The sequence below is a fragment of the Phyllopteryx taeniolatus genome, chromosome 12 (assembly GCF_024500385.1).
Source record: "Phyllopteryx taeniolatus isolate TA_2022b chromosome 12, UOR_Ptae_1.2, whole genome shotgun sequence".
Taxonomy (NCBI): domain Eukaryota; kingdom Metazoa; phylum Chordata; class Actinopteri; order Syngnathiformes; family Syngnathidae; genus Phyllopteryx; species Phyllopteryx taeniolatus.
The window spans coordinates 13,873,260-13,886,656 of NC_084513.1; the positions used below are offsets into that span (position 1 = coordinate 13,873,260).

At 38.1% G+C, this 13,397-nt stretch overlaps 1 protein-coding gene and 1 long non-coding RNA gene across 3 annotated transcripts in view; one reads left to right on the forward strand and one right to left on the reverse strand.

Annotated features, from left to right (window-relative positions):
• Positions 1 to 96, forward strand: part of LOC133486964 (uncharacterized) — a 12,568-nt gene extending 12,472 nt beyond the window's left edge. Inside the window, exon 4 of the long non-coding RNA XR_009791172.1 lies at positions 1 to 96. This exon is cut by the window's left edge and continues 979 nt beyond it. This is a non-coding gene — a long non-coding RNA (uncharacterized LOC133486964).
• The window catches only part of pde11a (phosphodiesterase 11a), a 47,288-nt gene that overhangs the window by 17,264 nt on the left and 16,627 nt on the right, over positions 1 to 13,397 (reverse strand). For both annotated transcript variants that reach the window (XM_061792845.1, XM_061792846.1), the window contains exons 8-13: positions 12,075 to 12,142; positions 11,897 to 11,989; positions 10,637 to 10,687; positions 6,303 to 6,449; positions 4,977 to 5,084; positions 451 to 560 (exon numbers count right to left, since the gene is read on the reverse strand). In XM_061792845.1, the coding sequence (XP_061648829.1) occupies positions 451 to 560; positions 4,977 to 5,084; positions 6,303 to 6,449; positions 10,637 to 10,687; positions 11,897 to 11,989; positions 12,075 to 12,142 (577 nt within the window). The remainder of the gene's footprint in view (positions 1 to 450; positions 561 to 4,976; positions 5,085 to 6,302; positions 6,450 to 10,636; positions 10,688 to 11,896; positions 11,990 to 12,074; positions 12,143 to 13,397) is intronic.

Sequence of the window (13,397 nt, forward strand, 5' to 3'; positions counted from 1 at the left end):
TTGGGGTTAATCAGAGGCACTTGAAACGGTGGCAAGTGTGTGGCATTTAACATACAGTAGGTTTGAATCTTAATGGTTAATTCTGGACATAGCCATATCCCCAGTTATAAGAGGGTGTGGACACTTCGGCAACCACATTATCTGTTGTTTATTGGTACTTGCCCTCTTGAAAAGAGAAGTAAAGCGTGCTCCTGAGTGATAGAGAATAAGTCTGTTGCTGTTGAAGCATTTCAACTTGGTTAGAATCTGTCTATAATAAGAATATAGTAAGATAAGCAAGCACAAATGTCACCTGCTCATCGAAATGTCCTCATCAATTAGACACTTTTGTAAGTGTTATACAACTTGCCACTTGACTCTCGCTGATCTGCTTGCTGCTGCAGGTGGCAAAACACTCTAAACAGTGTGTAGGAGGATGCGCATTCGGCAGAGCGAGTCTGAGACACTTACTTTGCCTGGAAAGCGTTGTTGGTGCCCCGGTGGTCCAAGTCGTGACACACGCAACCCACGATAAGTGCTAAGATCTCCACTTCTGTCAGAGTCTCCTGGAAGCCGGCCGTCTGATCGGAAGATGAGAAAACAAACCAAACATGCTTACTCCGTGTGTTTCTTACTCTCTTATTTGTACAAGCTATGAGAAGGACACTGAATAAAAATGGAAAATGCTCCCCAGAAGAAGAACAAACCAAAAAGAATGGAGATGGTTGACAAGCATACCTTTGTATGACTTTGGTGAATGAGTTCAAGAGGCCATGTGCTGAGTGAGTCACAACATTGCGGGTAAAGCGGCAAAGATAGCGAGGCCTGCAGCCAGCTCATTACGGCAGTGATTCTCAAAGTGTGGTACGAGGAGTACTTGTGGCTCTCTTTAGTGTTACGTGAAAGAGTCACTGAATTAAACACACATAACATGTACACCATTTGAAGTGTTCAAACACAAAATGGAGTCTCTCCATTTTGGGGGAATTTAATATTTTTTTTATTTTTGGTTTCCAGGTTAAAGCTGATCATTTCTATTTAGGGTATTCTAAATGAGTAGAACCAAGTATTGAAAAGGCTAATTTGGAAAAAATCTGAAATGATTGAATATGTCTTCAAAAGAGACATTGTTGCATACCCAGAAAATTCAAAGAAAATAAAATTCTTCAAAAATAGACAAGTCCAAAATGTTCACATAACTATAAAATGACACTGAAATGGCAGGTATTCTGCATTTTGTGAATAAAAATTAACAGGTGAGTTTATTACAACTACAGTCTCTTGTAGTAAGGCGCTTGTACAGCACTTGTGTGTTTCTGAACTAAACATTTTGTTCTCAAAGAGTTTTACATGAGTTGTTTGGTTTTGCAGCATTGGGAAATGCAACGTTGGCTGTGATAGGTAGTCTGCGAGTAGGCTCTATTTTTGACTAAATGGCACTTGTCGGTTTTGGCTTTTAAACTAATATAAAACATGAAATGCACTCAAACCCGAATGAATGAAGCTCGCACTGTAGCTATGCATACAGCCTGTTCAAAGTTTTTATTTTTTTTTCTCTAAAAAACCCAGTACAAAGCATTTTTTTACTTTTCAATTACAGTACATTTTTGAAGTACCATTCAGTTGTATTTAACCTGAGTACATACATCTGCATTTACTCTTTATGAACTGCTTGTTTTTAAACCTAAGTGAAGTTTTAGTTGAACTTGTATGTGCAATACATTTGAATTGAATCATTATTTAAGTACAGTTTTTTTTTGTTTTTTCCCCTTTCCAATATTTAAGTGCACTATTAATGTTCAAACTTTGCATAATGTCAGTGTCTCAAAATAATAAACAGGTCACTTTTAGAGCATTACAACATGCAGTATGGAAGCCCAGCATAGTTTCCACAACTTTTTTTTTTTTTTTTATGTACACCAATAATCCAACCATAGAAAAATGAAGTCATTTACAGTACTTTTAATCCACTGGGGCGAATACAAATCATGAAAGGTAAATGTGCAATTTAATTTAAGTGACATAACCAAGGCGGCATAGTGTATAACTGGTTAGCACATCTGCCTCACAGTTCTGAGGACCCGGGTTCAAATCCGGCCTCGCCTGTGTGGAGTTTGCATGTTCTCCCCGTGCCTGCGTGGGTTTTCTCTGGGTACTCCGGTTTCTTCCCACATCCCAAAAACATGCATGGTAGGTTAATTGAAGGCACTAAATTGCCCGTAGGTGTGCGAATGGTTGTTTATACAGTATGTGCCTTCTGACTGGCTGGCGACCAGTTCAGGGTGTACCCTCTCTCGCCCAGAGTCAGCTGGGATCGGCCTAGTGAGGGTAAGCGGTATGGAAAACAAATGAATGAATGACATAACAAGCAATTGTGTTCGCAGGTAAATGAGCAAACAAAAGGTTCGACGGACAAATGTAATGTGGTTGTACCTTACCTGATCTCACTTTCTTGAAATAAACGTCTCAATTTAGTGTGTGGTAAATGTACAAACAGCGCACACTGAAATGTAATTTTACCACTGACATTAGCGCTAACACATTGAGATGTGTCCTGACTGGTCCAATAATATTGTGGAACGACACGTCACCATGGTAAGGACACAATAGCGATACTCCTTATGACAAGCCAGTATAGAAATTAACATACAGTACTTAGAAACTGTCATTTTCAAGTAAAATTATTACATATCGTTGCTTGTTGAAATTCTTGATTAAATGAATTACTGTTTGTGCTAGTTGCACACTTTTCATACTACCCGGTTTTAATTAGTAGTAATAATGAGTAAATGGATTGGAATACAAAGCCATGCTCTTCAGTTTTACCGGTTTAACAAAAAAAAAAGAGTCAACTATTGAGAGAAAAGTCTGAGGAGAAAGATCACTGAGGTATATAATTGCAACTGACCATCACATTTCCCCCAAAAATTCAAACACACTATTTATACCCCAGTCAAAAAACACCAATAACTAAACAAAATTATAGCATTTCAGCTATTGAGAAAGTAAACTGAATACAAAATATTAAATGCACACACAGTATTTTACTCTGCTACTGTACGTTATGAATTCCAGTACGGCACATATTCGTAGACTATTACTATTCATGCATCAATTCACAAGCAGAGCTCCAGTGTTGATCGATGATAAACTAATTAAATTTTTCTTCCATTAACAGCCAACATCAACAAGTTTCCATCTGCTGACCTGTTCTCGGGAGAATTTAGAAGGATTTCTACAAAATGTAAAGGACTGTAATTATTAGGAAACTGACACCTTTTTGAAAATCAATACATGTTATGAAAATATTATGGCCTCAACTTATATGCTTAGAAATTATGCTTTTTTTTTGTGGCAAAATATAGTAATTTGAATGCAGATTGTCTCGCTCATTTATTGTCATCTATTGTGAAATTTGAACATATCATAGCTATTCAGATGACACAGTTATATCTAGCAGCGTCTCCAGATGACTGGAGTTCAATTGAGGTGTTGTGTCACTGTCTAAAACCGAGGCATAACTGGATGAGCCAATCTTTTCTTCAATAAACCACAACAAAACTGAGATGATTTTTGGCAATAAAGAAAAGAGGATTGCTGTTAGTAAATACCTGGAGTCAGTCTCTTTTAAAAACCAAAGATCAAGTCCGAAACCTTGGTGTACTGATGGATTCCAACTTGACTTTCAACAGTCATAGCAAAGCAAAGCAAATGTATTTATATAGCCCATTTCATACACAAGGTAACTCAATGTGCTTTACATGAATGATTAAAAGCAATTAAAAACAAAGAAAAAAAACGGCTTATAAACATTTAAAACTGAAAAAAATAAAGATTAAAGCAGCGTACCGTGCAAGAAATATCATTTAAAAGTGGAAATGCTCTAGAAAGCATGGGGGGGAAAGAAGAGTTTTTAACCTGGACTTAAAAACACTGACGTCACTTCTGTTGGCAACTTATTCCATTTGTGTGCAGCATAATAGCTAAATGCTGATTCACCATGTTTGCTTTGGACTCTGTGCTCCACTATTTGACCGGAGTCTGTCGATCACAGAGCCCTACTGACGATCTACAAAAAAAAAAGTACAGTCCCACAGGTTTAAAAAAGTGAAATAAATCAATTACTAAAACTGCCTTCAACCATCTGAAGAACATATCACAAGTGAAAGCTTGCATGTGTCAAGCAGACCAGGAGAAGGTCATCCATGCTTTTTTCTCAAGTAGATTTGACTATTGTAATGGTCTTCTGACTGGACTCCCCCAAAAGAGCATTAAACAGCTGCAGCTCATTCAGAATGCTGCAGCTCGGGTTCTGAAGAGAACAAAGAGGTCAGAACATATTACTCTATTATTATTCTAAAGTCTCTACACTGGCTCCCTGTCAGCTTTAGAATACATTTTAAAGTTCTGCTACTGGTCTATAAATCACTAAATGGTTGAAGTCCTGAATACATGAAAGAAATGCTAATGGGATATAAACCCAGTAGGGCTCTGAGCTCTACAGACTCAGGTTAAATAGTGGAGCACAGAGTCAAAAGCAAACATGGAGAAGCAGCATTTCGCAATTATTCTGCATACAAATGGAATAAGTTGCCAACAGAAGTGACGTCAGCCCCAAGTGTGCATGTTTCTAAGTCCACGTTAAAAACTCTTTTTTTTTTTCTCGTGTGTTTTAGAGCAGTACCACTTTGAAGTGCTATTTCTTGCACTGTACACAGTTTTCATTGTACCTTTATTTTTCTCTCTGTTTTAAATGTTTATAAGCATGTTTTTCTTTGTTTTTAAATGCTTTTAATCATGCAAAGCACATTGAGTTACCTTGTGTATGAAATGTCATATAAATAAATTTGCTTTGCTTTACTATAACTTTCTATACAATTTTCTACTTAAGTGCATGGTTCTGCTCATGTACTTGTTGATTTGTTCCTCTTTAATTTAGAGATTTTGTTCTATTCAAATATTAGTGTTCTTTAGCTACAGATTACTAGTCTTCTTACCGTGAGCATGGCAAACATGCACTGGCACACATTGAAGGCATGTCTCCAGTTGTGGTACAGAACCATGCGGTAGTTTTTCCTGACCGTCAGCAGCCATCTGCACAGCGTCTGGAAGGAAATTAAAATGTATGATTATATTTAACTATACTTAGCAGATTTGTTTAACTTGTTGAACTTGGTATGTTCTGACCAACCAATCAGAGAAGGAAAAAATGTTATTGTGGGCCAGCTGTCAGATTTTAAATCTGATTAGTTAATGAAACGCATTGCCCTGCACGTTAGATTGGCATGGCAACTCATAGAGATTGATTGGACAAAAAAAAAAATGTAACATCCACATACAGTTCTGGAAGCAGTACTGCCAGAACAAAACACTATCAAATGAAGAGAATAGACTGTTGGCATTAAATGAACACTTCATAGAACAAATACAGTGGTGCCTTGCGAGAGGAGTTAAATATGTTCCGTGCCCAAACTCATAACTCAAAACACTCGTATCTCGAATCATCTTTCTTCATTGACATGACTGAAAATGCCATTAATCTGTTCCAGCCCCCAAAAAAACCTAAAATGTCTGTAATGTGTTTTTTAGTAAGAAAACTTATTTTCTTCATAAAAGGATACTGTAATAAGATATCGATATGTATATGTAATAAGAATAGAACCTAAAGAATTAAACAGTTTGTGCATAAATAATTTATTGTGGCTACTTCTGGTGTGCGGGGTGCAGTATAATCATGCGAATGAAGAACTATTGTGAGTGACGTAGTAAGATGCAGGAATATTTGTCATTTTTTGCACAAGATAAAGAATATATGCCTGTAAGCGTTACTTTGTCTTTGTACCATTTTTTCCCCAATATCTGTTGCTTAAAGCATTATAACACCATCACATACATGCTATTCGTTAGCCCGTCTATGGCATATCCTATTATCACGCGAGCGTACTTTGAGGCAAAGTTATGTGGTTGTCTTTAGTACAAAACGTGTAAATCTCTTTTTTGTTACTGGTAAATTTGACAGGAAACTACCACGAGGAGTGGAATTAAACAGCTTTGAAGCCTCTTTTTTAAAGAATTGTTTACAATCTGTCAAACTGCTGCTTGTTCTGAAGTGAGTTGAGCTCACTGCCACCATACAGTACTCGTATCTCAAATTTTTGCTCCCAAGTGAAAGCAAAAAAAAAAAAAAAAAATCGGCTGACTAGTATCTCAAGGCGCCACCATAGAATGTTGGTTGCAAATGTAGGTCAGTGTTTCTGCCTAGCCTTCAGCAAATATGAGAACAGTCATCAAAAGTGTTTTAAGAAAATTAATGGAATCCTCACCTCATAGTCAATCTTAAATTTGGGAACCATTCCCAGCTCCATGAACATCCTCAGCGCGGCCGTTATCATGGCATCAACGTCCAGGGAGAAATCGTCAAAGGAGAGCTTGCCAATTCCCAGCTCGCACACCAGAGGGATGTTGGCGGCCTGCGGTGTGGCACACCAAGAGGGACGAAGGAAATGAGTTTAGGAGGCTGCGGCGGTTACAGGATGCATCGAGGTGCTCACATTAATGAGGAAGCCTTAAAACCAGATTCCACTGTTTACTTTTACAGCTGATTAGAAGCTAAATGTGACATCATTACTCAAGCATTTCACATGTAAACAATCCCAATTAAGCATATTAATAGTGAAGTGTGGTATAATAAGTGCTTCCTTAGCTCTGGTCACTATGTAGCTGATCCTTTAATGCTGCTTTACCAGCACCTCATTTCAGTAACTCAAATTTGTCTTGCACGCATCCATTTCGGTTGGAGTATACATTTTTTTTTTTAAAATACAACCACGATTCCAATGAAGTTGGGACGTTGTGTTGAACGTAAATAACAGAATAAAATGATTTGCAAATCATGTTCAACCTATATTGAATTGAATAAAGGATATCACCACATGGGCTCAGGAACACTTCAGAAAACCAATGTCAGTAAATACAGTTCGGCGCTACATCCGTAAGTGCAACTTGAAACTCTACTATGCAAAGCAAAAGCCATTTATCAACAGCACCCAGAAACACCACCTGCTTCTCTGGGCCCGAGCTCATCTAAGATGGACTGATGCAAAGTGGAAAAGTGTTCTGTGGTCCGACGAGTCCACATTCCAAATTGTTTTTGGAAATTGTGGATGTTGTGTCCTCCGGGCCAAAGAGGAAAAGAACCATCTGGACTGTTATGGCCACAATGTTCAAAAACCAGCATCTGTGATGGTATGGGGCTGTGTTAGTGCCAATGGCATGGGTAACTTACACATCTGTGAAGGCATCATTAATGCTGAAAGGTACATACAGGTTTTGAAGAAACATATGCTGCCATCCAAGCAACGTCTTTTTCATGGACGCCGCTGCTTATTTCAGCAAGACAATCCCAAACCACATTCTGCGCGTGTTACAACAGCATGGCTTTGAGGCAAAAGAGTACGGGTACTAGACTGGCCTGCCTGCAGTCCAGACCTGTCTCCCATTGAAAATGTGTGGCACATTTTGAAGCATAAAATACGACAGCAGAGACCCCGGACTGTTAAACAGCTGAACCTGTACATCAAGCAAGAATGGGAAAGAATTCCATCTACAAAGCTTCAACAATTAGTGTTCTTAGTGCCCAAACATTTGTTGAATGTTGTTAAAAGAAAAGGTGATGTAACACAGTGGTAAACATGACCCTGTTCCAGCTTTTTTGCAACCATAAAATTCGAAGTTAATGATTATTTGCTAAAAACAATCAAGTTTATCAGCTTGAACATTAAATATCTTGTCTTTGTAGTGTATTCAATTAAATATAGGTTGAACATGATTTGCAAATCATTGAATTCTATTTTTATTTATGTTTAACACAATGTCCCAACTTCATTGGAATTGGGGTTGTAATTCCTGCACTGATGTTGGGCACTCAGGTGTATCTTTACCTCTCAATTCACAGCTCCAGGTTTTCACAAATGTCAGCCAGGTTTATTTACTGACGCCTCTGGCTCTTGCAGATAAACGCACTCAATAAGGATCCATACAGTATGTAGAGCAGTTATGAAAGAAGGGGGTTGTGGTGGCGGGTGGGGGTGATGATGCAGAGCACATTGCTAAAGAGATCACACAGGCGCATAGGAGGGGACATTTTTTTATTTTATTTTTTATTTTTTTAAAGATGAGTTTCTATTTTGCTGTAATGGTTACACAGGAAAATTCTTTGACTTGAAAGTGCGGGAAAATAGGTCATATCTACAGTATATTTCAGAAATGTCAACCCAATTAAAAATGTAAAATGTCTTTTCCATTTTATGAAGAATGAATATATCAATTGTCTATTGAATGCTATTACCCATTTTAAATATTGCAACTAGTTTATTTTCACTGGCAAATCTATATTTGTAATCCACTGTATGTATGTAATCAACACTATGTGCCAATACAGGAAGTGGTAAAGGAAGTCTGTGCGTCAATATACCCTTCTCTGATGTAATGTACATAGAGAGATTATCACCTAATGAAAAATAACTAAAACGTTAATTGCATTGCCATCTTAACAGTTGTAAGCTTTCATACATAAACAATAAACAGAGCCATCAGAGAAATCTTGGTTTAAGCCACTTTTATATTTGCATTCACCTGAAAGGTGACGTCACCATACTTATGCTTTATTTTATTGTACAGTATTGCCTTGAGATAAAAGTGATCCCATCTACAAGTTGTTCGAGATAAATGCCGTAGTTCGGCCGATTATTGCTTTGACTTTGGAGCAAAAATTTGAGATACAAGCGCAGTACGTGGCAGTCAACTCAACTTCTGGTCACTTCAAAACAAACAGCAGTTTAGCATCGCAAACAAATCTTTAAAAATGGCTACAAGCTGTTTAATGCCTCTCCTTATTAAAGATCACAATCAAACTAGCCACAAAACAAAAAGTGTGTATTTACAACAAACATAACTTTGTCTTAAAGTCTGCTATCTTAATGCTAACACATAATGGAAAATACAATTGCGGGCTAACGATCAGCATCTATGTGGTGGTGTTATAACTCTTTAAGCAAGGGATATTTGAACACAAATGGTGCAGCAACGTATGTAGACAGACAATATAACAATACATTATTATTTATTCTCTGCAAAAAATGACTAATATTACTGCAGATTACTGAGTGAGTACTTAAGTGAAACTCGTCTTTGTTTGTCTGCATGACTGTATTATATTGCCACCCGGTGGCCAAGTCGCACACATCAGAAGGAGATGTGAATTCTTTAATTATTTACATTGTATTTAATTAATGTTATTACTTACTGTTTTAAGTACAATATTATTGTGATATTTAACCTTTTTAAAACATGAAAACAATTATATATACATATATATATATATATATATATATATATATATAATTTTAAAAAAATTTTGTGAGGCTGAAACGGGTTAATGGCATTTCCATTCATGATTCAAGTGTTTTGAGTCACGAGTGTTGTCACGGAATGAATTAAACTCATATTTCAAGCCACCACTGTATTTACTTTATTGCTAGCTTGTCAAACTCAAGCTAGCTTGTCAAGCTTGTCGAAGGCCACATTGTAGTTACGGTTTCCCTCAGAGGGCCGTTATAACTGTAAAACCATAAAAATGTTTAATCGCCTCTCCATAGTATTACATATACACAACAACTTGATGGATAGCTACTGTAGTTTTGAAATCAGTTCAACTATTTTTCAAGTTACTGTAAAAAGGGGTTTGGTAACAAAAAGTGCTTGCGATATCGCAATGTTATTATTTATTACATATGGAAATTTAAAATTTTGGTACAGATTTCAGCAAGAATCATGAAAGTTGACATACATGAATTGCTTTAGCGGGCCATAAGTAATGTAGCGGGCCAGACGTGGCCCCTGCGCCTTGAGTTTGTCACCTATGTTTTAATGTGTCTGAAATGAACATATTAAGTTTATGTTTGAATCCAACATTAAGTTCACTTAGTGTAAAAATAATAGAACTACCAAACATAAAAATGCATTTAAATATCTTCTATTTTTGCTATTAATCCACATACTGGTAATTGTTTTTGTCTGTCAGCAGGCTGATTCAAAAACCACCATTGTGATTTTTTGAAAAACAGTGTGGGGGGGGGGATGATCACAGCCCACTTCCTTTACCCAAAGACAAAGAGAATGAATTCCAAAGTAAAATTGGACATGATGATACCGACAAAATCTGCACCAAATATTTTCCCATTTTGATAAAGAACTGTGCCAGTTTTAACGATCCAGGTAAAATATAATGAGGGGGGGGAAAAAATCATATCTCACAATGCTCAAGAAAGTCTAACGGGTTCCTGCATGTACCACCATCATCTTCCTGAAAAATATAATGGTTTTCCCCTTGGCCTATGCTCAATGTTTCCACCAAGGTTCATGGTCCTGATATCTTTTTCATCATGCAACTGAGCAGCAGACAAACAAACCAAGATGTGCAGGCGAATATAAATATATAAAAATATGTGTCTCCAGCTTTGTCCTTTATCTGCAGTGCACTATAATGGAAACATGCGCATTTGCTATTTTTAGCTTGATGGCCAAACTGTTGTAATAGATTTGTTACAACAACGTTTTTGCGGAGGATGACAGTACTACTGTAGTAATTGACATTTACCTTAAATTTGTCAACTTCAGTCTTGGAGCAAGTGGCGTGGTAAGAGAGTACCTGAAAAATAATGACACCAGTGACACACATGTTGTTTTTCAATTCGTTAAAATACGCAGTGAGTCGGCGAGAAGCTTATGGCTGTGGCCATGATAGACAACGCTGCACATTAGAATGACACTGCTTTAGTTGAGAGCATCTCTGAAAGTTTAGACTCACCTCCAAGTGAGCGCCTATGTCAACCCTGAGTCAATTGGCATGTTCCCTACATTCCCCGAGAGAAATACCATGCACAGACCTGCAGTTGCTTATTTCATTAAGACATCATTATTCAGCACTGCCAGATGTCACTTCCATATTACTGAATTCACGGTACCACCTTTAATGCCTAATTTCGCTGTCTATCAGCAAATGTGACAGGGCTAGGGTGCTAACTGCCATGATGCACCCCAACACTTATTATACGCAAGGTTAAGTAATGGTGAATGGCTTCTGGGAGTTGAACCCATTAGTCGACGAGTTGACTTCACTACTCTGCATGTTTAACGGTTGAAGTCGACTAATCAATCGCTAATTACGTTTTTGGCATCTCCTCTTCCAATCGGTCAATTAACAGAGAAATTTCGTCTCGCCGTCTGCTGTAGTCGTCGGACTGTAACACTGAGTGTCTGGCCAACAAGGCGACACAGTCTTCATACATCCGCACGGGTCCGAGAAGAGGTCAGGGACCGCTGTACTGTGCTGAAAAAATATCAATACCAAAATATGCATCATCGATTAAGCGACTTAAGAGAACTACAAAAAATCTTTAGATGTTCAACCCCTAATGGATACATAACACTATGGGGAAGATAAAGGATTTCTTTACCCAGCCTTTAATTAATTTGAATAAAACCTACAAAAGGGGGGCTATCTACACACTGAGATCAACACTTTTCGATTTCTGGGGGAAAAGAACTGGGAACCAAAGAGACTGAGTTGGCAAACAACAGCCAGCATTAATATGCAGATAAGCAAAAAACATTCATACACTGGCCAATTTTTTTTATTCTTTAAATAAAGTGAATTTTTATTTGTTGAAAGGGTATCTGCCTGGACGTTAGACAAAACAAAGTGCCAAAAAAGTCTGCAGGAAGTTGAGTTGAGACATGAATGAACAATATTTGCAATTACTCATTAACTGAATAAAAAAGCACTTTAACTTAAATATGGCCAGAGTATGAATAATTTTTGGTAAGCATAAAATTATTAGGAAGGCTGCAGACTTACATCCAGTGCCACGGATTGCTTGGCCCAGGACTTCTTCACCTGGTCGTACATGATGGTGTTGTTGATGCCCAGGCCACAAAAGATCACAAATGCCTAAAAAAAAAAAAAAAAGGATGGAATATTAACACAACTCCACTAACGATGATACTAAATGACATTAATGCGGGAGAGGCAATACCTCAAAGAGACGCTGGTCCGCATCATCAAATGGTTTTCCATCAAGGCGGTTCAACACTTGAGCAACACCTGTTTGAACAAGTCCAAGGAGAACTAAACTAAGAAATGCCTGTTTGATGAAACCTGCTACCCAGTAGATGATACTGCAAATTGTTTCTAAGGAACGTTAAAGAAAGAACATCAAAATAGCAAAAAGCAAAAAAAATAATGTCACAGCAACGTAGGTGGCCTAAAGACAAATTAAGAGAGGAGAGATGTTAAAAACCCTGCCAAATTTGAATGACTAAAAAAAAGTATATAACATTAGGCTTGAAAATTGTGAGCCCTTGTCTCTGCTCTCGAACACTGTGGGTGTGTCTGCTGAATGCACTGAAACCACACCGCTCAACTGTTAATTTTCAATCAAGTACCACTACTATGACGTGGAAAAAATGTATGCTACTTTGTCTAGCATCCTTCTTATGCCCACACAAAACTACATGTTTGAGCCATGAAAATATATCCACTTAAAGCCTCAGGTGGCTGGAACAGTTGGAACAGTTTTCACCCCGCAACAACGAGGCACTCTAAAGCGGCTACGCCGGCGCAAAGCCCCTGTCCACACACTGGCTATCACATCAGACTTTTTTCCCCCTTCCCTCGTCCATCTTCTCTCCATGATATGCGCGCACTTACGGCTGACAACGAGGCACTCTAAAGTGCCCACACTAGCACGAAGACCCAGTCCACACGCTGGCTGTTAAGTTGAAGTTTTTATTTCTCTTCACTCTTCTGTCTCTCTCTGCGTGACATGCGTGTACTCATGGCTGACAACGAGGCGCTCTAATGTGGCCACGCCAGCCTGAAGCCCTAGTCCACACGCTGACTGTCAAATCTTGAGTTTTCCATTTATTCCATGTCTAACACTGAGCACTTTTTTCAGTCAATACGTACATTTCAATTTAATTCAAGAGATGATTGACGTGAGCCCTCATTTTCAGTGATGTATACAATACATATTGTAGGAAAGAGACAAAACAGCAAGAGAGCAAACAATACAATACCACATCTTGAGGTTAAAAAGCAAGCATACTCAAATGATCATTCGGTATACGCCACGTGATTTCATGGGGAGGTGAGCATTTTATCAGCCACTGGACAATTACCAAATGCGGCAAGCAATTTGCAACCACCAATGTAAGCAGACATGGCTGGTTTATTGAGTAAATTCAAGGGGACTGTTGGTGCTTGGCTCAGATAGGAGGGGGAGGCTATGCGCTCTACGGAGTGCAATTTGAGTTAAAGGGGAGAGAGCCCAGAGTGTCCCATTTTTATGCACTTACAC